General features: G+C 64.8%; 1 protein-coding gene across 2 annotated transcripts; it reads right to left on the reverse strand.

The window, feature by feature from the left end:
• Positions 1–769: 769 nt before the first annotated feature.
• SLC67A1 (solute carrier family 67 member 1) lies at positions 770–23,983 on the reverse strand. 2 transcript variants are annotated; one of them, XM_087855124.1, is made up of 10 exons: positions 23,785–23,983; positions 21,209–21,506; positions 16,481–16,641; positions 16,053–16,185; positions 8,260–8,378; positions 6,894–7,001; positions 6,024–6,124; positions 3,280–3,381; positions 2,956–3,076; positions 770–1,005 (listed from the first exon to the last, which is right to left on the reverse strand). In XM_087855124.1, the coding sequence occupies exons 1-10, from the start codon at positions 23,873–23,875 to the stop codon at positions 818–820; spliced, it is 1,422 nt and encodes a 473-aa protein (XP_087711250.1). In that variant the 5' UTR covers positions 23,876–23,983; the 3' UTR covers positions 770–817. The 2 variants fall into 2 exon arrangements, with proteins under 2 accessions (XP_087711250.1, XP_087711249.1); XM_087855123.1 differs by lacking the exon at positions 23,785–23,983 and adding an exon at positions 17,508–17,605 and having other exon boundaries at positions 21,209–21,386.
• Positions 23,984–24,009: the final 26 nt, after the last annotated feature.

Consider the following 24,009-nt stretch of genomic DNA (forward strand, 5'->3'; position numbering starts at 1 on the left):
CCATCCCCCGTGGCATACACACAGAAGATGGTCTGGTCTCAGCTCTTGGGCTGGGACAGTTGACAGACCGCTGCTCTCTACGGCCCTGGCCCCCTAGAGCCCTGGCCCTTCTAGTCGGATCCATGGAATTTTGCGGTTGGGGGTCCTGAGTTGTTTTCCAGGCAGCCTGGGGGGGGGAGCGGAGGAGGGGTGACCTTCATGGTTTCAGGGTCACCTAACCCCCTGCTGGGATCGTTCTCTCTGTACTGGTCATGCTGGCCTCCCCTGTCCGGTGCCCCTCTCCCTAGGGGGAATGAGGGGGAGGGCCGGTGCTCCCCAGTTCTCATGACTTGCCGCCTGGCCCCACCCACCGGGCTCCCCACCAGGGAGCGAGGGCCATTTCCCCAGACTTCTCTCCAAGCCTTGAACTCCTCATCTTTGAAAACAAGCAGTTTCCGTTCACGTGGGGTAACTGACAAGGGCGAATGGGCAGTGTGCTTAGCCCGGGGCCAAGCAGTGGAGGACTGGGGGTGGGCAGAAAGCTCTTGTCTCTGGGGGTTTGAGCAGCGCTGTCGGGGTGGGGGTGGCGGCAGAGGGAGCCGTCTAACTGGCCAGGCAATGCACTGGGGGGGTGGGGGTGGGCACCGCGCAAGGACAACTCAGGTGACGGCTCTCTCTGGAGCCCTGGGGCCCTGCAGCCGGCCCCCTCCTCCAGGAGGCTCTCCAGCCTCTCCATCCCTCCGTCCCTCACCCCCAGGTCCCCTGTTCCACCCATGGCACTTCGCAGAAATCAGGCTGGAGGAGGAGTTTATTGCTGGTCTGTGCCCTGGGACCACGGTCACCACACTTTGTCTGTCTTCTGGGGCAGAGGCTGTCTCCAGAGCACCAGGAGGACAAGGATGTTGGTGGCAAACTGCACATGGCCGAAGACAGGGACCCCAAAGCTGCGGTACAGGAGGCCACCCACGGTGGGCCCCAGGGTGCGAGTCAAGGGCTGCACGGAGGCGCAGAGGCCCAGCATGGTGCCTAAGGAGTGGGGGTGGGGGGGGCAAGTCAGGCTCGGCCAGGTCCCTTGGCGCCACCACCCTGGCCACCTGCTCCCTGGACACAGCCAAGGCCTCCCCTGCCCTCCCATCCCCCCACCCCGCCTTTGCTCCCCTAGCTCCCTCCACCCAGACGTGTGGGTCTGCTGGTTTCAGACCACCCAGCCGGGCAGGGGCTGCGCTGGCACTTCTCAGATGCGGGGCTGAGCCTGCGCCCTGCCCCAGAAAGTTCCCCAGCACAGGAGGAGCCTGGGAGTGGAGCCACAGGTTGGGGGCCAGGCCCTGCCCTCCTAGGCCTGCCAGGGAGACCGGGCTGGGAACCAGGGAGGGTGGGCTTGGGGCTGGCGTGCCGGGCCGTGTGACACCCCCAGGATCGCCCCCACAGCCCCCACCCCCCTCATATGGACGGGAGAGTGCCCCCCACAGGGCTGGGGAGGGGCCACCCACCTGCCTCTCTGCACCCACTTCCCAGGCCCACCTTGCTGCCTGCGTCCCCGGCTACCTGACGCCCCTGTCCCTACGCCCCTGCCGGCCGCTATGCCCTGTGTGGGCACGCGTGTGTGGTATTGTCAACATGACATGTGCCCAGAGGGTCCTGGGCTCCTGGGGCTGAGCCCAGTCTCTCTCTCCCTCTCCCTCTCTCGTGTCCCCGCTGGGCCAGCTGGGAGCGGCCTGGTGAGGCCCCGCCTGGGCTCAGAGCCGGGCGTGGGGGAAATTTAAGAGCGGCTTCTCCCATCGCCCACAGACACCGGGGAGCAATTACCGCCCCCTCTGTGGTCTCGGGTTCCCAGGCTGGTGCTGGGAACCAGCTCCTGGCTCCTTCCGAGCTGAGGGGTGGTGCTTCAGGCTCGGGGTGGCCCCGGCGGCTTGGGTCTGCTCTGCCCTCCTCCCTGCCAGGCCCTGCCCCCATCTCTCCATGCTCTGTTCCCCTGCCTCCTCCTGGCGTCTCCTGGGTGCCAGCCAGGCCACCACTCCAGGACGCCCTCCAGGCCTGGCCCTGCCGCCCTGGGGAAGAGGCCTTGCCCATCAACCACCTGGTTCCCTCCTGGGCCTCTAGACCTCTGTTTATCCCTCCCGGACGGACAGGTGGATGGAGTGAGGGTTGGCCAGGCCCCCTGAGCTTTCCAGCTTGCTGGGTTCTTCACCCTCAGCCAGCCACAGGAGCCCGTGAACTTGGCCTGTCCCATGCCTGGACCATGCCTGCCAGGAGCAGGGGGTGTGGGCAGCAGCCGGGGCACTGTCAAGCCCAGGGACCTGAGTCTGGATGGGAGACTCAGGCCTCAAGAAAGAGAGCTAGATGCAGAGTGAGGGCTGGGGGTCCCTGTCTGGGGACACCTGTGTCCCACTGGGGGGGGCTGGGGGCTTCCTAGGTTTAACCAGCTCTGTGCCCTCCTTCACTCACTCAGGAACACCTGCACCCCCCCCCACCGGTGCTGGGGAGGGAACAGAAGACTGGCTCCTGCCTCCCAGCCTCGCAGGCAAGCCCCTTCCTGTGCTGCCCACGCTTGGCCCCACTGGGCTGTCTTCCTAACTGGCCTCTGCAGGAGATTTTCAGGTCCACACCTCCCTCCACACCTCTGCCCAGCTGGGATGCCTAGAATGCCGTCTTTCCGTCGTCCTTTTTAGTGAAATCCTGCCCATGCTTCAGACCCAAACCAGACACCACCTCCGGGAAGCCCTCTTCCCATCCCCCAGGCCCAGCCCAGCCAGGTGGCCAATTCTCACCTGAGCCATCTTGCAGCCCGCCCCCCCGACCCCGCCTACTCAGGCCCCAGGCCGCCCACCGCACTCAACACTCACTGGGTCAGGGAGACCCAGCCTGAAATCGGGGGAGCTGCTCCATCTGCAGCTGCCCAGAAGGCTTTCCAGAGAGGACAGCCTGGGGCACCGCAGGCCCTTGCCCCTCCCTGGCTCCCAGGGATGCAGCTCTCACCCGTGTCTGAAGCCGAGACAGCCTTGGTCAGCATGCTGTCGGTGACCACGTTGAGGGCACACAGGCCGAAGACCAGGCCAGGCATCAAGAGGCAGAAGTGGAAGACGTTGGACATCAGGGCCTGGCATGGGGCAGGGCAGGGAGGCCATGGGGCAGGGGGCCACACAGGACCAGGAAGGAAGGGCCCCCTCCCTGAAGTCCCATGGAGGGCAGCCCTGGGTAGGGGTGGAGAAGCTCTAATGCCTACTGGGCATGTGCAGAGGGCCGGGGGATGGGCCCGGGACCCTGCCCCGAGTGGGGAACAGCCCAGAGGGACATGCTCACCATGGCCAGTCCCACCACGATGAAGACCAGCGTGCTGGCCCGGAGTAGGGCCCCCTCCGAGAAGTGGCTGCTCAGCCGTCCGATGACCAGGCCCTGAATGACCTGGGGAGATGGGGGAGGGGTGGTGGTGGGAGGGTCTGGGCCGGGGCCACCCCTGCAGCTGGGGACCTCCCTTGGGGACCCCTCCCAGCCCTAGCAGGCACCAGGTCAGAGTAGAAGAGTGGGTCCCAAAGTCTGTGTGTCAGCAGCAAGGGCCCTGGGGAGACGGGCTGGCCGAGGCCTCCCACGGGCACCCGGACGCTCGTGCGGCCGCTCAGAGGGCTGGGGTCCCCTCCAAAACGGATCTCACCGCACTGCTTCCAACTAGAACCATGAATGTCCTTTAAAACACCCTACTTTCAGACTTGCTTTATCTTAGATTCTTTGCTTGCTTGCTTGCTTTGTAGAGGAAGGTCTCCTGGGCAAGTCCCCCCCGCACGGCACAGCTGGAGGGGGCCCGACAGCGCGGGAGGGCGAGTCTGGCCTCCGCGTCCCTACAGACACCCGGACAGATCCCTGGCACGGGGCTCTTGGGCCCCAGTTTCCCTGTTCAACTAAAAGATCCTAAACTTCGTGCCTTGCAAGGCCGCGGCCCGGAGTTACAGGCCTGTCGGCTCACGCCACCTGAAGCACCCGCGTTCCGTGCACCCCTCTACTGCACCCTGAGCTGGGGGGCCTCGTCAGACCATATCCAGCCTCTGCATGGACCATCTCCGCAGCCCCCACCCCAGTCTGAGCAAATCCAGATCCTTCTTGCCCTTCAGACCATCCCCCAACACACACACACACACACACACACACACACACACACACACGTCCTCAGAGCCAAGCCCTCTGCCTCGGTACCCTCAGCAGCCCGTGAGCGCCCCACCCCCAGGCCCTTTGCACCTGCAGCCCTCTCAGCCCCGGATCCACTGCCCCATCTGCCCTTCTAAGGACCTTATTCTCCTGCGACGTGCTAGTCACCCCTGACACATCAGACGAGTAGGTGGTTGGGGGCTTATCTCTGTCCCCCCCACCCCGTCTGACAGAAGCCCCCCATTACTGTGGTGGCATGGCGCCTGGGGGTGGGCGAAGGCGCAGCGGGGGCTCTCGCAGGAGGGGCTGCGAGGGATAGCGGTCGGCAAGTCCCCTGGGGTGGTGACGCCACGCCCGCACGCGAGCACCACCTGGGCTGCCACTCCCCACTGGCCCCCAACCCCAGTGCCCACCCCACACCCAGGGAGCGGGGAGGGGATGCTCTGGTCCCACTGGGGTTGGGCTGCAGCCACCACGCTTCAGGGTGGGCCAGGAAATGGTTTGTGGAGGGAGGCAGCTGGTGGGAGCCCAGCTGTGGGGGGCCAGGCCCTCCGTGAGCAGCCCTACCACCCCGGGGGCCCGGGGGCAGGGAGGTGCCTGATGAAGGAGGCTTCAGGCCTTTCTCTGTAGACACAAACCGCCCCCCCCCGCCCGTCTGCCCGCAGAGCCTCCAGATGCAGTTGGGCCCCAGCTGCCCCCAGGGTCCGGCACCAACCCTACAGGGGCCCGAGACCCAGGCCCGTCTCAGGCAGGGTCACCATTGTGCCCCTTGTCCCTGACCGGGCCACAGGCTCCTAGTCTGTCTAAGGGTCTCAAGGGGTCTGCTGGCTTTAGCTGACACACAGACCTGGTCTCCCAGGGGCAGCCACTTAGAACCGGGCTGCAGGGGCCCCCAAACCCGGCATGCTGTCCCTGTTGTTACTTCGTGTTTGTCGCCTGCTTCCCCGCCAGGCTGGCCCTTCCTGCCCCGCCCGCCGCCACGCTGAGGGCCCCCCCCGCCCCCCCGCTGTGCACAGCAGCCGCAGGAGCTGCTATTTTAGCCCCACGCTCCAGACCAGTCCTAGGCCCAGGGGCGTGCGGAGCAGATGGCCTGGAGGTGCTGGGAATGTCACGTGCTTCTGGAGAGGTCCAGGGCTACCTCCCCCCAGACAGGCCCAGAATAGCCCCTCTCGCACTCCGGCTGTCGGGCAGCCGTCCAGGGTGGCGGCAGCGCATCGCCACCTGTCCCGCCACCCCAGGGCCTGGTGCAGATCCAGGAGGAGCGGGGCCCGCGAGCTGGCGCACCGGACACCTGTCCCACCTGGACACGCTTCTCGGGCGTCTCCTGACTGGCAGTGGCCAGGCTGGGGGCATCTCACAAGGACAGAGAGTGACTGTCACTCGGGTGGGGCTTTCCGAGGTGGCCGGTCTGTTCTGAGTGTGTGGCCACGTCGTCATCCCCACCAGCCAGGGTGCTCGGCCTTGCTGGACGGACAAGGGGACGGAGACCCAGAGCTCGGGGAGCTTGCCTGCTGTGGGCAGGCAGCCTTGGCCCGCGCCCCACCACTGGGCGCTGCTCCTGCCCCGGCCTTCCGAGACACGCTCAGTGGATCGTGGACCCTCGACCTGCTTCCTGACGGGAGGCCAAGGGCTCCCCAGCCTCCACGGGGTGCTAGCCTCCTTCCTCCCCTCTCAGTCCCCCAGGCAGCGCAGTGGCGTGGACTCAGGCCTGTCGGTGGCAGCCTTGAGCAGGGGGAGGCGGGCAAGCTTGCTGGGGAGGGGGAGAGTGCACCCTGGGAGGCGGGAGGGCAGCCAGAAGCGAACTGTCAGCGCCGTGGAGAAACTGAGGCTGGCAGGCTGCGAGGTCCACCGCATCAAAGACCCCTGACCCACCCAAGGCACGCCAGGAACACCGGGCAACCACTTACCATCTGGAGAACCCCGAAGAAGGACGTGAGGTAGCCGGCCTGTGCGGCGTCCAACTGGAAGAAGTCCATGGAGATGATGGAGAACATGACCATGAAGAGTCCTGGGAGGGGGGAGGGGCTTCCTGGTCATCCCCAAGCCCCTGGCCTCAGGGCCCACCTCCCCTGTCAGCCGGGCTGGGAGCCCTGGTCTGGCCACAGTGACCGACGGCTTTCTGGGGATTTTGTGGACCTGTGGCATGGCAAGCGAGGCCCCAGGGACCGATGGACACTGTGCACAGGAAGTTGCCAGAAGCTTCCTCATGGCCAGGCTGGCCAGAGCCCAGGGCGTCCTGGATGAGGGCCATTGGGAGGTGGGGGGCCCGGGGCTGACAATGTGGGAGGAGGTGACTCCGGACCACTGGTGGCCCCCAGAGGTCCCTTTTGCTGAAGTCAGCCATTCTGGTCCCATTACTGGGACCCCGAAGAGCGGACCTGGATCTGGGACAGCTGGTGAGGGCCTGGCCGGGCAGCCCCCTCCGACCCCAGGACCTTTGCTTCTGCAAGGGTGAGAACTTTTGGGGGATGAGAGATGAACCCTTTCGTGCCAGCATGACACCTCATTAATTTGTCGTCTGGGCTGTCCCCCAAGTTAAAGGATCCCAGAGTGGGGCTCAGAAACCGCAGGGCAGGGCACTGAGGACTGTGTATGAGGTGGGAGCCCTGCTTTTCTGTTCTTCCCCCTCCCCCCCCCCCCCACCCCGTGCAGCCGCTCGGCATGAACCAGGGGTCATCTCCTCGTCTGGGACCCAGTGCCAGGCGATGGCTCAAGGAGGGCGTGGAGCATGGGACAGTGGGTGGAGGGAGGGGTCCGTGCCAGGCGCTGGGACTCACCGGAGGGGAAGCCGGAAACCACCTTGATGAGGAACACAGGCAGGACCCCGGGCTGGAGCAGCACGCGGCTGATGGCCTTCAGGTCAAACACGCTTGCTTGGGTTCCGCCTGGGGGACACCGAGAGCCCGCTCAGACCATCGGGTGGCCCACTCTCCAGCTTGCCTGCCTGGTCTCATCCTGGCTGTGGGGGCTGGGCTGCGGGGTGGGAAGGAGGCCCCTCTCTGAGCCTGGCGTCCCACACCCCTGCTGGACACTAGCTCTCAGCAGATTCTCCTCCCTCTGGCTTTGGCACCTGCTCAGGGGAACAGGAGCCGACAGCTCCCAGCACGCCCTGTCCCCGGGCCCCTTAGGGGCAGCTCGGTGCGCTCCCGGGGCTGAGCTCTCAGTCCTACCAGCCCAGGGAGGCGTTGGGAAACAGTGCCTCTGCTCACGGGCTACCCGGCTTGGCCCGGGCACTCTTGCCTCCGACCTATGTGACCAGGGTGGTGGCCCGCTGGCCTCGCCGGAAGCCAATAGGGAGTGGGGGCCCCTGTCTGGCTGCGAGCGACCACCATATAGTGACCCGGTGGCCATCGCTGAGCATTCTGGCATTGGCTTCTAGCTGTGCGCGGCCTTGTGCCCCCTGCCCTCCCCCTCTATCCAGCCCTCCCGGGGGTCCGCCTGTATTTGGCTCTTCCTCTGACCCCTGGCTGGCATGTCCTCCCTCCTGACCTCTCAGTCCCTGGGCACAGAGACATGGGGTCCTCCGCTGGCCCCTCTGTGGAGCCCTGACCTTCCCTGTGGGCCCAGGAGGCCCCACATGGCCTCGCTGGCACTGCTCTGCCCCCCCCCCGGGGCTTCCCCAGAACCACGCTCCTGTGCACCGCAGCGCCTGCGGCTCTGGGACTCAGGATCCTGGCTAACCGCACCCGTGGTCCGTCCCATCCTCCCTGGGCCTGCCCCGACCTCTCCCCTGCTTCCAGCCTCAGCCTCTCTGAGCCCCCATGCTTTCCTCCCCCGAGACTGCACCCACTCAGCTCTGACGGTGTCGGCAGCCCGCAGACTCCTGGCACTCCAGAGCGGCTCGCAGAGGGAAAGAGGGCGTGAGCGGCCCCTAAATTCTACCCCCTGCTCCGTGTGCTGTTGCCTGCAGCCCGCACGCCCGCCTCAGTGGGTAGGAAGCCACTGTGGTCGCTTTGGTACGTCCAGGTCTCGGCTGACCCTCCCTGAAGGGAGGTCCAGGGTGCTGGCTGGTGAGGCTGAGGGCTCATGCCTCATAGCGGTGCAGCACCAGGCACGGTGTGCCTGGCGGGGCTCCCCTGGCGGGCTTACCCGGGCCGTGTGCCTGGCAGAGCTTTCCTGGCAGGGCTCCCCTGGCGGGCTTACCTGGCGGGGCAGCCGGGGTGGGGGCGCTGGCCCCTTTAGTGCTGCTGGGGATGAAGGTGTAGCTGAGGGTGGCTGCCACGAGGTTGGCCACAAGAGCCACGAAAGCTGGACATCGAAGCCTGGGGGTGACAGTAGTGGTCACACAGGACGTGGGTCCCTGTGTATGGGCACCGCATTTGGCATCTCCCCCTGGGGCCCCTTCAGCTACGCTTCGTTCTCCACCGCTGAGAACAGCTCAAACCCCACCGGCCGCAGCCCCACTGCCTGTGACCCGGGGGACGGGGACTGCGACCCTCAGGGCACATTCATTAGGGGATGGGATGATGGAGCGGATGAAGCTGTCCCCGTGCCCCACGCTCACGCTGCAGCCGCCGCCTCCGGCATCCCGCCACGCGGATCCCGGGTCTCCGAGGGTGGGCAGTGGCCAGCGCCGGGGAGCTGAGCCCTGGAGGGCTGAAGCGGAGTCTCCCAGGAGGTGGTGGGCTCCCAGATTGCCGAGGGGTAGGAAGGCCCTCAGAGGACTGGCCTGGGGCACGCGTGTGTGCGTTTGTGTGTATGTGCACGTGTGTGCGCGTGCGTGTGAGCGTGCGTGCGTGTGAGCGAGCACGTGTGCATGCGTGTGAGCGCGTGTGTGTGCGCATGCACGTGCACGCACCCCCTGCTCCCAGCCAGGGCAGGGGCGTCACACATCTGGGGGCCCAGGACTCAGCTCCAGGCTGGGTCTTCCCACATGGAGGAGCTCCCTGGGCAGCCCTGGCAGAAGTGGGCCGGTCGTGAGTCCTGCCCATTCGACAGAGGAGCAAACTGAGGTTCCCAGAGGAAAAACCCTGTCCCTGGAACCGTCCTCGTCCTTCTGGTAGGACTGGAGGGGCCTCCTGGGGTGGGGGACGGCTCAGCGGTTCCTTTGGGTGACACGCGTCTGGCCCTTTGGGTGATGGGGAATTTGGTGCCAGGCGGCACTGGAGTCTGGGCTCCAGGAGGGGGTGCGCAGGAGGCTGAGGTGCAGGGGTGGCAGGGAGCCTGGGCACGGAAGACCATGGGACCCCCAGACGGCCTCATGGCGCCTCTCCCCCCTCCACTCTGTAGGCCTCAGGAGCCCCCAGCCATGGCGCCCCTCTTCCTGCAGGGCGGGGCACGCTGGGCTTGGGAAGGGGCTTCAGACGCCGCCCTCAGGATGCCCTCCCTCCCGCCTGCACAGACCAGGGACCCCGACTCAGGTGAGCCCCTCAGCTTGGGCTTCTGAAGAAGTCCCTCCCCACCGTGAGTCACTACGTGGAAACTCAGCCCCTGACCCCTGGAAGGGCCAGGAGGCAGCGCAGGCCCTGGGGGCTGGTCCTTCTGATCATCACCATTTCTCCCGGAGGCCAACCCAGCCCCCTCCCAGGGTGGAGGGGGGAGATAGGAAGGAATGGAAAACTTACTGAGAAAGGCCCCGCTCTGACCTTCTAGGCTGGCGTGTGGCCCCAGGGCCCTTCCCCTCAGCCGCAGAGAAAACTCCTATACATCCTGCAAGAGCCTTTCTCTGCAAGCCCCTGGCACTCTGCCCCTGGTGGGCACGAGAGGGGCCTGCTCCATCAGATGGCTAGTACCTGGCCCCAAAGACAAGTGTGCCAGCGGAGGGGACCCTGCACCAAGACCCCAGGGAACATCAGGCCATGGGACACACATGTGAGCTGTTTGAAAGCACCACATCCTGACCCAAACCTCACCAGAGCCCCCAGATCTGCCCTGTTCGGGCCTTGACACAAGGAGCCCTTGGCCCTCTGCGGAGTGCAAAGAAAGGACTTCCCCGCCCCTCCCCACCACAGCTCACGTATGTGCACACAGACACACAGGGGCACACACGTGTGCACGCACACGCAGAGCTCCTGCGGGAGACCACAGGCAGGAGAGGCCCTGTTCCAATGGAGTCGGGGGGCCAGTGGGGGCGGAGACCACCCCCTATCTCTGACTAGGTGGTCAGCATTGGAGCTGGCACTTGTCCAGCCTGCACGTGTTGCTCACCCTCCCCTCCCCTCCCCCACTGGACCATCTCTGGCCCCCCCTCCGACCCCCACTGCCCGGGATGGTGGACATTCAGGCCTCTGACCACCAGGCTTCCACGCGGATGGGCATTTCCACCGACCGACAGGTCAGAGGGTCAGAGGCCTGTGCTCAGTCCCCTGGGGAGGGCCGAGGCCAGCCCAGGAGGAAGACCCCTCCTCAGGCTGGCAGGGACTGATCTGTGACGTGGGCAGGGACACCCTGGCCCTGACGGCCGGCCCCAGAGAGAAGGGCCCTTTCTTCAGGACCAGCGCGTCATTGCTTGGGGCCTGGAGGGCAGGGACAGAACCTGCTTTCTTTCCAGATGCCCCGGAAACTCGAGGGAGCAGAGGCGGCCGCTTGGATGGCCTATTCCGGGAGGCTGGTGACAAGCGAGGGCCGTGTGGTGGCAAGGAGCCAGGCCCCTTCTTGTGGCATCTCACCCACTCCTTGCATGAAGACTGGGAAACCGAAGGGATCACGGGGACCCTGGGGGCCCCGGAGGGAGTTGGGAGCCTCAGCATCCCAGGGGATGTGGGGGGTGTCCTTCCCTCCCTCACAGCCCCCTCCAACTCTCCCAGGACAAATGCTGGGGTGGGGGGACGAGCAGAAGGCAAGGGCAATGACGCGGCGGGCCAGCTCAGCGCCGCCCCCCCCCCCCCCAAGCGCGGAGGGCCGTCTCCTGGGCCTGGGTCTTCTCTAGCCTGGTGCCCCCCACCCCCGCCCAGCCCCGGGGCGCTGCTCTGTCCTCCAGAACACAGCTCGGCGCCCCTCCCCAGGGACCTTCAGGTCAACCTTCGGGTCAGTGCGCCCCTGAGCACGGGGCAGAGGCAGCTCCCCGGCCAGGGGCCTCTGGCCTCCTTTGTGCAGGATCCCGCGGGACGGCCGCGTCCCGTTGTTGTTGCCTCACTGGGGCCCAGTTACAAATTGAGTGTCGACCACGACGGCAGGCAACGTCCAGCATGCCTTTGTCCACCCAACCCTTTTGTTTTTGGTTGAATGGACGGACAGGAGGTGGGAGGAATAGAGGCCATGGAGGGGCTCCGGGCAGGACTCTGGGCTCCCGAGTCTCTTTGTCCTTTTGCCCTTCTCCGCAGCGAACTTGCTAGGTGACCTCCTTTCCTCAGATGCAGATGAGGGCTGGACTCCCTGGGGTCCACCCTCCCGGGACACCCTGTCCCCACCCTCAATGGCTGCACAGGTTCCCAGAGGGCAGACTGGCCATCCCGGAGCCCAGCCCATGGGCCACAGTCTGTCGTGGCTGGTCACCAGTGCTAGTAGATTGGTCCGAGGCGCAGATGGCCCGCCTTTCCTCCTCAGCTCAAGGGCCCACCGTGTGCCAACACGACATCGTCAGGAGGGCGGTGGGCTAGGCCATCCGCCCACCCTGCGTGGACACCATGCTTTTGTCCCCTCCACCCGACCCTGTCCGTCCATAAGGTAACAGTACCACTGAGGTTAGGGCTGCCCTCACCCTGGTCTGAGGCTCCCCTAGCCCCGGGGGGCTCAGGGCCTCCTGGATGGCACACCCCTGTCCTATCCAACCTGGAGGACAGGCTGCGGGCAGCTGGGACCCAGCTTCACGTGATACCTGGCTCCAAAAGTCACCATAGTCACTGGATGTCGGCCTGGGGCTTGGGGTGCAGAAGTCACCCTGCCCTGCCAAATCCTACCATCCTGTAGCTAGAACAATGTCTGAAAACGGAAGTCCTGTGGGGCCACTCCTGATTCAGCCTTCCTCTGTCTTCCAAGTCCCAGAAAAAAGGCCGAGAAGCCTTGTCTGGCCTGACCCTTTGTAGGCCTCCGTGTTCCCCGAGCACCTGATCCCTCCAGTTCCAACCACACAGGCCTCCAAGCATGTCCCAAGCTCCTTCCTGCCCCAGGGCCTTTGCACAGGCTTTCCCTCTGCCTGGAACACTGCCCATGCCAGTCCTACCTTCAACAGCTGATTTCTCCCTCTCCTTTCAGGTCTAAGCTGAGCTTACGCTCGGCCAGCTGGGCCCTGTCTGTGCACTTCCCCATGCCCGGGACACCCAGATCCTTCTACCGGGTCCCTGTGTCCCCCCACCAGTGGTGGGGAGAGCCTCTGTGAGCCATCGTGAGCACCAAGTGGAGCAGGCCGCCTGGCTGACCCACGAGTACTCCCGTCTCATTCATTCAGGGCAGCCCTGAGTGTTTACTCATTAACTTCCAGGGGAAGCAGTGGTGTCACCGTGTCACCGTGTCAGTGGTGCGGAAACCCTCTGTCAGCAGGATAAGGGCTTCCCATTCCCCCGGCCAGACCCGAGGCTGAGATAACATGCCAAGTCCTCGGGGAGATAAGGAGTGTCGTAAAATCCCTCTGAGTCATGGAGGGCCCACCCGGCGAAGCTTGTGCTGCCAGATCAGGGCCACTCACAGGCCAGCCGGTGCCTGGGAGTGCTGCCTGGTGACACTGACCTCCAGGGTCTGTAGCTGGAGGCTGCCCCAGCCTGGTGCGAATCCTCCCCAGCCTCTGTGAATTGCTATCCTCGTGGGCATCTGTCCAAATCCCGAGCCCTGTCAGAGGACAGAGTCCCCTCTGTACCCAACACTGTGTGTTCAACGGCTTTTCAGCACTCAGCGCGTGGGGGCCTGCCTGCTCCAAGTCCCGCAGTCAGGCCTGGGGCTCCCCCTTGTCCACTGTCAGCAGTGTTCGTTGGGCAGGTGGCTCCCCTTTCCAGGAATCCCTGGACCCCTTGCCCTGGGACCTGACTCAGGGCCATGAGTCACAGAGCACCCCCCACCTGCTAAGTGACTCAGGGGCCTGGGCCCTCTGTGGGAGCTAGGCCTCCCAGCTGGAGCTCCAGGCTGAACCCAAACCAGTTAAACCAGTGGCCCTCCCACACCCTGAGGCTGCCAAGGCCACTTCCTCTCTCTGCTCCCCTGCTCCCTGGAGGTGAGAACATGGCTGAGGCCTTTTAGGGGAGGGGTCACAAGAGGTGGGGCGGGCAGGAAGGTGGCGGCCAGGGAGCTCTGACAGCGTGCCTTGACGCAATGTGGCCCTTGGCCCAGGAGGACAGGAAGACAGGGCACTGGCCCTTGCCATGGGGTACTGGGGTCCTGGAGCCCACTTTCCCTGGGCCTTAGACGGGGACCTGGAGCTCCATGGGGGAGACTCACTCTCCCAGGGACCTCAGTTTTCCCACCCATCAAAGGAAAAATAGGGGCTATAAAGCACCTTATATCTTGGGATGAAAGAAGGCAGGGAAGCCAATGGATTGTTCTGGAAGGTAAGGGCAGGGGTGCAGGCAATCTTGGGGGCTGCTCGGGGGAGCAGGCAGTGAGTGGTGTCTTCTGGGCCAGTAGCTGGGATGGAGGGAAAGGAAGGTGATGGCAGAGGGGACACGGGTGGGCCTGGCCGGGGGGGCGGGGGGTTCTAGACAGCCCGCACACACCAGAGCCAGTGCAGGTGGCCCAGTTCACAGGTGAGAACACCTGTCCAGGGGATGGTCGGTGCCCCACGGCCCCTGGTAGCAGGTGGCTGGACCGTTGGGAGTCCAGGTGGGTGGGGCAGCATGGGGGGCTCCTCCCTGCCCTGCCTCTCCCTCTCCTGCACCCTCTTCCCGCCTTGGCCCCATTTACACGCTCCCAACCCTCTTTCTTTTCTTCCCAGGAAGACTGGGGCCCTCTTTCTCTCGCTCCCACTACCCCAGCGGCTCGTGTGCAGGCAGAACCCGCGGTCGCTGCTACCCTATAAGCGCCTCCCCTCCGTGACCCACGTGCCCCTTGGCTTCTGGAATGTTCTCCTTGATCTCCTTCCCTTCATGTCCTCACTGTGCCTCCTCCTTGACCCCGCTTCTGATATGAAGTGCCCAGCTGGGGCCCAGGGCTTGACCGCCCATGTGAGGATACAGCCCTGCTTTGCCCGACTACACACCCCTTCACTCAGCTGCCCGGTCCACAGCTGCCTGGACTGCCTCCTGGGCACAAGAGCAGCCCAATGGAGGCCCAAGTTCCACCGGCCCTGTGCGTTGCTCAGATCTCAGCAAGGTTCACACCCGCATCCCGCCCATAGGCAAAACTGAGGCCGACCCTGCCCTCTGCCCTCTGCCCCACTGCCACCCCTGGTCCAGCTGCCCCCCTCTCCTGCCTGGACTGGTACAAGAGGTGGCCCTCGCTCCCACGTTCTCCACACAGTAGCCGGGTCCCCCCCTGCCCCTGCTCCACCTGCCCAGGGCTCCATGGCCGGGCCTCCTGCACACCTCCCCTCCATCCCCCCCTGCTCCCCTACTCCAGCCACACCGGCCTCCTCGATTCCCCAACCTCAGGGCCTTTGCATTTGCTGGGTCTTTGCTTCCCAGACATCCTCCTGCCTCCCCCCTCACTTCCTTTGGGCGAGGCCCTGGTGACCACCTGCCCAACTGCCCTCGGTCCTGCTGTATTAGTTTTTACACGACGAGGCTCACCCTGACATTATAACACGTGTCATTCTTGCTTTATCCGAGGACTTGGCCTATCCCATTCACCACCGCATCCTAGAACCTGGAATCCCAGGGCACTTAGTAGCTGTTCAGTAAACACCGGTGACAGATGAATGGAGCCATCGTCCCCACTCCAGCCTCCTGCCCGAGGAGCTCAGCAGAGACAGACATCCACAAGCCAGGCTCTGATGAAAATACTGGGGGTGGGGGGTGGGGGGTGGGGACAAAGACCTCCCTTCATACAGGGAGCTGGTATAACAAGGCCACCCTCCCCTCTTGTTCCCCAGTCCCTGGGATCAGTCATCACCTGGCCAAATCGACTGCCGTTGGGATCTGTCGCACAGCGTCATTCAAGATTGGAAGGCCTGTGGTCAACATAGGTGCCTGCGTGTCCGTGTGTGTGATTCGTGTATGAGTGTGAGTGTGTGTGTGTGTGTGTGTGTGTGTGTGTGTGATTCAGAGCCCAGGAAGGCTTCTCACCTGAATGGAGTCCCAGGGAACCTCCCCAGGCCTGCACAGGGCAGTTGGGTCACCAGCTGGCACACAGCCTCCACCCACAGCTGGGCACTCACCTTCCAGACCGAAAGCAAAGACTTGGGTCTGAATGAAGGCAAGGGGCAAGGTCCACTCTATGAAAGAGGCCGATTTTGAGTGGGTGTTGGGGCGTTGGGGCGCTGGGGCGGGAGGAGGAACAGGGTGGGGTGATCGTCTCCCAGCGGCGGAAACGAGGTGCCCCTCCCTCGCCTGGTGGGGCCTCTACAGGGCTAGGTGTCTCTGGGTCCAAGGTTAAGCTCTTCTCCCAGGCCGCACTCCAGGGCCGCGGGTACAGACGGCTCCGTGCAGTTACTAAACCCCAGAAGCTAGGTCTGGTTGCCCCCAGCGGCCCCAGCCCAGGGCCACATGGTGCCCACGGGTCAGGCCGGGACCCCGCCTCCAGGGCCTGCCCTCCGGTTTCTCTAGGTCCAGCCTGATTTCCATGGGACCCCTGGAGGTGGCGCGTCCCCCTAGCTGGGACCTCCTGGGGCCAAGAGGCCGGGGGCGGCCCTGCGCCCGCGCTGTCCCGGAGCGCACCTGCGGGGTTGCAACCCGAGGAGAAGGTGCGGTGCAGCCACGGGACCCCAGCCCTCGCGCTCCTGCTCCGGCCCCGCCCACTAGCCGGCCCCGCCCACCCACTAACCCCGCCCACCGTGTGGGGCCGGACGGATCTTCCTTCGCCTGACCCGAGCTGCTCAACCTGCACATGGAGAAACCGAGGCTCGGTCTCATCCTTCCTGCCTCCTGGCCCGCCCCCCCGCCCGCCCCCGTCCGCTTCCCGCCTTGGCCACTCACCCGTACGCGGCGCTCAGGGTCCCGCCGAGCAGCGAGCCGAAGATCATGCCGACTCCGAAACACAGGCCCAGCCGGCCCAGGGCCGCTGGCCGCTCCTCAGGCGCGGATAGGTCGGCGATGACCATCTGAGCGGCTGGGGGAGGAGCGGGGGGCTGAGCCGGGAGGCCCCCTCGAGGAGCCCCTTGCGGCCCAGGCCACGCCCCCACCCGCCCCTCCCCCACCTGCTCCCCAGGCCATGTCCCTGTGTCACCACCACCACTCCCCCCCCCCCCCCGCCACCGCTCCACCCCAGTCTTGCTCTCGGGTCCAGACCGGCACCCAGAGGGTGACCTCCGTCCCACGCTCTGGCTCTGGCCATCCCCCACCTCCCTGCCCCCGGGCTCTCCGGACGTGCCCCGCCCCCCTGCAGGTGCCTTACTTGGCCCTACCTGGCAGCCCCTGCATGAGTGCAGCCGGTAAGGGCGAGGCGTAGAGCAAGGCCACGCCGGGCAGGGCCGGGCTGCAAGCGGCCGCCAAGAGCAGGTAGAAGGCTGAGGATGCCAGGAAGTTGAGCGTGAACGCGGCCCGCGCCCCACGCTGATCAGCGAACCTGGGGGAGCGTGGAACTGTGAGCCCCACGGATACCAGGGGGGGTCCTGTCTCCTCTGCCCCTGACGCCCACCCCGTGGGGCTGCCGGGTCTCTAGGCCCCAGGGATCCCCTCATGGCCCGTCAGGGAGACCTGCGTGCAGGACGTTCCGGGAGGGCCCTCTGCTTCCCCATGCTTAGCACTGCCACAGCCTGCGGTGACCTGGGGGTGTCTGACCCAGACCGCGTTCCCGCTCCCTTCGAGAATACCTTGCGGGGTCCCAGTGGAGCACGGGCCTGCGGGTTGTACAGTGTCTCCCTGGGGCGCCTGGGGGGCTCATCACTTAAGAGGCTGCCTTCGGCTCAGGTCATGATATCAGGATCCCCCGGAGCCAGATGGAGCCCTGGGTCAGGGTCCCTGCTCAGCGGGGAGCCTGCTTCTCCCTCTGCCCCTCCCCCTGCTTGTGCGCTCTCTTTCTCCCTCAAATAAATAAAATCTTAAAAAAAAAAAAAGGGGTCTCCCAGGCTCCAGCCCTTTCTCCACCGGCCCCCAAGCAGCCCCAGGAAACCCTCCAGAGCCCCTGATCTGTCTGACTTTACCGCCTCTGGAGCCCCATTTCTGCGCAGTTACCCTAAAGATCTGACTCCTGCCACAGTGATCTGCCCCCCTCAGGGTTTGTGGGGGGTTGTCTGCGGCCCCGTCCCTGAGCCCCACGCTCCCGCCTGCAGCAGCCCCAAGGCCAGTGGGGGTCCAGGGGTCGGGAAGAGCTGTGGGTGGTGCGCCCAGGCCCAGGTCTGGGAAGCTGGCATGACCCAGCCCATGAGGTCCAAGGGGCAGGCCCAGGTCATCATGGGCGGAGGGCCCCCAAACTTCCCTGCCCCCTGGTACCTGCCAAACACAGGCCCACCCAGCAGCTGAAGCACGCCGAAGGCCGTCTGCAGGTAGCCGAAGGCCACGGAGTCCAGGCCCAGCCGCCGGGTCAGGTACTGCAAACACAGGAGGGGCCCACGGGAAGGGTCAGGAAGTCGGGGGTTGCAGTGGGTCAGGAGTGGGAGAGGTAGCCCTGAACTGCGGGGGGAGATCCCTCTGACCACACTGTGGTGTGCCTGGCAGGGGCCCTCGGGCCTGGACCTCGGCTACGTAGAGTGAGGAGCCCGTTGGGGCCTCTGGGTCCGGCTTCGCTGGGCCCAGCGCTCAGTGAAGGCGGCTGCTGGCCCTCCTTCCCCTCTGCAGGGCACGCCTCATCCATTCGAAGCTGCCTGGTGGACCGGAGCATCTTCCAGCCCAGCAGGACATGGTCCCCAAATGCCCTGATGATCTCCAGAAGGTGGCCCATTTCCCAGCAGGACATGGTCCTGCTCCTTGGGGCTCCCAACCTCTACCTGGGGAGGTAAAGGCCATGACCAGTGTCTCTCCAGAGAACGGGAGGAGTCCTGGGGATCCCAGATTAGCCCGCTGTAATCCTGACCTCAATATCCCCCACTCTGGCCTCTTGAGTTCCCGGCCCCTCCCTCCAGTGATGCCACCTGTTATAGGTTGAATTGGGACCCCCCCAAGTCCTAATGCTCGGTGTCCCGAATGTGACCATATTTGGAGATAGACTCTTTACAGAGGGAACCAAGTTCAAGTGAGGTCTTTGAGGGGGTTTGGTATCTTCACACAGAGGGGAGTTTTGGGCATGCCCCGCGGGACAGCCGTGTCAGGGGATAGACAGAGGCAGATAATGGAATATGTGGGGAGTGCCTGGGACCAGCAGAAGCTGGAAGAGGCAGGAAGGACCCTCCCCTGCAGGCCTCAGAGGGAGGCCTGAGACCCCGGGATTCAGACTCGTGGCTTCCAGGCTGTGAGACAGTAAGCTTCTGTGGCTCTAAGCCCCAGGAAACAGATACGCCTCATCCCCGACCCCATGCCCTGTATTCTCCCCAGGCTCAGTCAAGGGCATCCCTCCGCCTTCCTTCTTTCTTGCATGCACACCCCCTTCCCCAGTGCAGCTGAAATCCCAGGGCAACGGGCAGTCTCCCTCCTCCTGGCATGGGGTGGGGGGCGGGGGGCGGCTGGGAGGCAGCGCTGAACCCCGCTGGAGAAGCCCGAAGCCCTGTTGTCTGTCTGGGTCTCTCCTGTTGGTGCCCTTGACTCGGTGATCACCCCGCGTTCCCCTAATGAGTCCACGCTCTCCCCGACCCCACTGCATCCCTCCTTCTCGCACTCATACCTGCCTTGTCCCCCCCCCCATCCCTGCTGCCACCAGGAGGCAGAATACCTGCCCACCTACATCGTCCTCACCTGAGTCACTGTCTCCTTGGCATCCCGCCACCTCCCCCCTCCCCAAGGATGGGGCTCCCCAAGGTCTCCTCTCTCTGACCCCATTAGCGGTGGCACCCCTGCTGCTGTCTCTCCTGCTTTCCCTCCACCCCTCCCCTCTGGCTACCACCCTGAAGCTTGTTCCCTTTAGAGAAAAACCGTCCGAGGAGCTGCCTAGCGTCTGCCCCTCCCCTTGCCTCTCCCACCCCATGACCATCAGGGGCTCCCCTCCTCTGCGGCCCCAGGCTTGGCTCTGCTGCTCCCCCCACTTGCATGACACGTGCCTCAGGACGCCCTCCCTGCGTGACCCCCACTCCTGCTCTGCTCAGGTTCACTCCAGGGAGCCCAGCTGGGTCCCAGGACAGCCGCTGCTATCGCAGGACCTCTCTCCTGTACAGCCTCTGGCTCTCCACTCCGTGTCTAGAAGCATCTGGAATTCAGCACATCCAGGACTGGCTCCGCATTGGTCTCCCCCAAGGACCGGCTCCTCTGCTCCATGGCTGATACCTCTGCCCTTGCAAAGGTTCAGGTCCAAATCCTCAGTGTCATCCCTGACCTCCCCTCTTTCTTGCACAGCCACACCCAATCCACCAGCAACTCCTGGGCTCAACCTTCACCATAGACCTCGAGGCCAACAGCTTCCTGCCTTTCCCATGGCCAACACCCTCCTGGAGTCCTCGCAGCTGTTTCCGGGTCCTTACCTCCAGCTCCCCTCTGCTCACTCCTCTCTAGCCTCATTGTTCTCACTACTGCCCCAGGGCCTTTGCACCAGCCAGGCTTGCTCTTTGTTTCCTATAAGCCTGCCTTCTGGGGGATGCTTTCCTGCGCCCCGTCTGTGGGCACTCCCAGCCCCTGCAGCGCCTTCTCTCTCACACAGCACAGTCTAAGGAGTGTGTAGCCTGTGCTCGCTATATTCCAAGTTCTGAGAACAGAATGCACCTAGTAGGTGCTCAGGGAGCATTTGTGGAATGATAGGTTCCACCCTTACTCTGTGCTTTAACTGTTCACTCATCACTCCCCGCACCAACCCTCCCAGGGAGGGACGTTGTGACCCAGGTCACGATGGGACAGCAAGGCATCTGCCCAGCCCACCTGGTACTAAGGAAAGGAGTCAGGCCTCGGGGGCGGGGAGTCAGGGCTCACCATTTGGCCTGAAGCTCCTGCCATGCCCACAACTGGCGACAGAGGCAGTGCCCCCTCCCACCCGGATCCCCGGATCCCCGGTATGGGCTGCTCAGGAGAATCCCCTGGGGAACTTTTAAGAAGGGGCCTGTGGGGGGCGCCTGGGTAGCGCAGTCGTTAAAGCGTCTGCCTTCGGCTCAGGGCGTGATCCCGGCGTTCTGGGATCCAGTCCCACATCGGGCTCCTCCGCTGGGAGCCTGCTTCTTCCTCTCCCACTCCCCTGCTGTGTTCCCTCTCTTGCTGGCTGTCTCTCTGTCACATAAATAAATAAAATCTTTAAAAAAAAAAAAGAAGAAGAAGAAAGGGCCTGTGGCTGTGCCACGGCCCCACCCAGACCAGACGGGAAGGCCCTCTGGGACTTCCAAAGCCCCCTGGGTGCTGTTGCCCCGGCCAGCTCGACAGGGGTCTGTTGAAGGGACCAGCAGGAGGGCAAAGGTGGACTCTGCGGACAGCGGGTGGGCGGGCACCGAGCGCTGACCATGGCCGTTTAGCCAACAACCGCCTACTATCACTGGGCAGAGTTCCAGACCAGGGGAGGCAGCTGGGGAGGAGACAGGGCCAGCCCCGCCCCCACGCCCTGGTCAGGGAGACAGAAAGAATTTAGTATCTGGAACAGCATGTGGGGCGTGGGCAACCTGCAGGAGGACGGACCCAGCAGGGCCTGGATGGAGGGAAAGAGGCTCTAGGGTCCAGGCAGGTGGTGGGAGGGAGAGCTCCCTCGGAGGAGGCCCGAGCAGAGGCCTGAGCGCGGAAGGGACAGGAGCCGAGCAGGTGTTGGGGTGGCGGATCAATAGGGCAATGGCCCCCAGTAGGGTGGGAGGGACGGAGCCAGGCCAGCCAGGGGGAGGGGCACTGCCACCAGAAGGGCTGCGTGGCAGTGGGGGTGGCTCCCTATGGCCCCTCCCTGGGGCTGCCGTTCACCGGAGCTCAAGAAGTGCTGATGGAGGGCCCAGGAGGCACAGTCCCCAGGTTCCCCAACGAGGAGCCCTGGCAGCCCTGCGCCCCCACCCCCCGCCCCTGCCGCTGTGCCGATGGAAGATGAGAGGGACCGTGGGGCACACGGGTGGCCAGGCCGCCCCGGGCAGGGGGGGGGGCGGGTTACTCACTGGCATGATGGAGAACCGCATGAAAAGGCAGGTGAGTTCCAGGGCAAATAGCACGTAGGTGAGGAGAATGACCCGGGGACGGCCCAGAGTGCCCATGCCGCCAGAGTGTTGGCGCTTGCCCCTGGGGGCTCTGGCTCCCCGCATGCCGGGCAGGTGCGGCAGGAGAGCCTGGACGGATCCGAGCAGGAGGTCAGCACAGCGGGCAGGGGGCAAAAGTCGTGTTGTGCTGGGCGAGGGTGCTGAGTCACGGGGCGGGAGGCGGGCAGCACCTGGCCTAGCCTCTTGTCCCGGAGAGGGCCTGTGGGAGAGACCGGAGCTGCAGGACCCCCACCTGGGCTTCAAGCCACCTGCTATGTGACCGTAGGCCACTCTTGCCCTCGGAGAACATGGCAGGTGGACCTCCCCCTCCACCAGCGACAGCTCTGGGTCTGTGGGCAACACAGCTGCCATGCGACCTGACACAGACACTGCCCGCTAGCGTGGACCAGGCTTCGCGCCCCCCGTGCCTCACACAGGAAGGCACCGGCCCCGCATTTTAAGAGGGAAGCCCCATTTTCGAGGCCCAGACGGCTGCTGACTACAGTTCAGGAAGGGGCCTCCTGCACGTGCGGGCTTCTATATTTCAGGTTCCTGTTCTGGGACGGGGGCTCCTTAGGCCCAGAGTGCCCCCCCACCCTACGGAGCAGCTTCCGGAGGAAGGCTTAGCCCCCTCACCCACTCCTCCAGCCAGAGCCCAAGGGGGCTTTGGTGTGGCCTGAGGGTGGGGTGGGGGCCACAGCTCAGCCTTGCAGGCCCCCCGGCAGGGCAGCCCTGCTTCAGCTCCGGTTATCCGCTGTCCAGCCCGCAGCCGGCAGAAACCAGATTCAGTGGCTCCCTGGAAGCCTCCGCAGAGTTTTACCAAATGAATACGGAGTTGTACCGTTAAGCCCTGGGGTGGCCTTCAGAGCCTGGGGTCCAGGGGTGGGGGCGGAGGCGGGTGACAGCAGGAGGAAGCCCCAGCTGCTGCCTCTGGCGCTGTCCCCATCCCGGTTCGGGGAGGTTGGGGGAGGTGGGTAGAGGCTGAGAGCCTCGGGTCAGGAGTGGGCTGGCCGCTCAGAGGCCCCATGCTGCAAGGGGTAGGGTCAGGGGACGCCCTTGCCAGAGTGAGCTCTGGCACCTGCCTTGCCCTAGGGCATGGGTCCAGTGGGGTGAGCCCTTCTGGGGTGAGCTCCGGCCTGGCCCTTCTGTTGCTGGGCTCAGGCACCCACATTCTCCGGGTGACCCGAGACTCGGCCTTCCTGGGGTGACCTGGGACTCTGGCCTAACATGTCCTGAGAGGCCAGGTCCCCCCTCTCCCCCTGCGGCTTTTCTCCCAGGTTGGTGGGAGAGGCAGGGACTCTGATTTCTAGAAGGGGCCGAGTGTTTAGTCCACGCATGGCAGAGTGGGGAGGAGGATGGGGCAGAGGGACTGGGGACAGGGGCTGGAAAGGATAAGAGGGGAGGGGGTGGAGGGAAGGAAGGGAGAGGGGAAAGGAAGGGTAGGCTCAGGGTCTGGTCTGCCCCTTCCCTAAGGTCTGCACAGAGACCCAGAGGAGGGGCGGGGGACAGGAGCATTTCTGGAAACAGTTCTGGGGCCCTCTCCCCACCTCCCCTTACAGACCAGTGGATGCCAATTCCTCATTTCACAGGGCTGCCACTCCACCCCCTTGGCCGGGGCCACCAGGGACCCACGGAAAGCAGGTACACCTGGTTTCAAGGGGTCCTTCAGGGGGACTTTGGGGCTGGGAAACGGGGTTTCTCACAGAATCAGATACAATTCCTTGATAAGAACCAGATGCTGGGGTAGGACGCTGAGGCTCCGCCCCCAGGGCCAGGCCACAAGCCCAAACGTCAAAGCCAAAGTCCCCTCAGCCTGTGTTAACTAGGGTACCAGGGACCCGGCTAGGTGGCGCCCTCTGCGGTGCCCAGGGACGGCTGGGAGGGTGGACCAAAGTCCGCATGTTAGGGGCCTGGGAGCCTGAGGCCTGCTGCGGGGCCTCTCAGGGCAGGGGCTAGCGGGCCCCACACCGCACCCCTGCACACAGCGGGCCTGCGTTTGAGGAAGAGCTCTGTCCGACAGTGCAAGTGGGGGACATGTGTCATATCTGAGGACGGAGTCCCCTCTTCTCTGCCCACATCATGGGTTGCGCTGACAGCCCGGAGTGGGGCAGGTGGACCAGCAGGGGTTTCCCGGAAGAACTGTACGGAAGGTCTGGCCTGGGGAAGACGGGGACACGGTGTCTGAGATTCGGGACCCCTGGAGGAGGACTGGAGTCCAGGTGGTTTTGTGCTCTGTAGGGGGCGGAGTGGGGGATGGGACTGTCCCCAGGAGGCTGCACACCCCCTAGGGCCTGTGGGCTCCCGCCTGGCTGCTTGCCACAGACCAGGCTTGGAGGTGGGGACATCATCTGGCTCCTTCTGGGTTCTCTGGGCAGGAGTTGGGGGTAAAGAGTCAGGAGACGGAGCGGGGAGAGTCTCCGGTCTGCCTCAGGGCGGGTGGGGGACGCTGAGGACACGGTGGAGCACGTGGGGTGGGCAGGAAGGCACTGGTTACTCACCTCTCCCTTCCTCCCGCGTCCAGCAGGGCCTTTGGAGGGTTTGGAACTGGTTGGAGCAGAAGTAATCGGCTCTAGCCTGAGTGTTTGTCATGAACGGGCTCCGTGTGGGCGGGGAGCTTCCTGGTCCCGAGACTGTGGGAAATCTGCCCCTTGGGCCGAAGGAGCAGAACCCGGAACTCTAGAATCCCTGACCCACTCTTTCTTCCCCAGAGTAGCCAGCCCCGC

This window comes from Ursus americanus, chromosome 24 (assembly GCF_024610735.1).
Source record: "Ursus americanus isolate L20-20 chromosome 24, mUrsAme1.1.p, whole genome shotgun sequence".
Classification (NCBI taxonomy): domain Eukaryota; kingdom Metazoa; phylum Chordata; class Mammalia; order Carnivora; family Ursidae; genus Ursus; species Ursus americanus.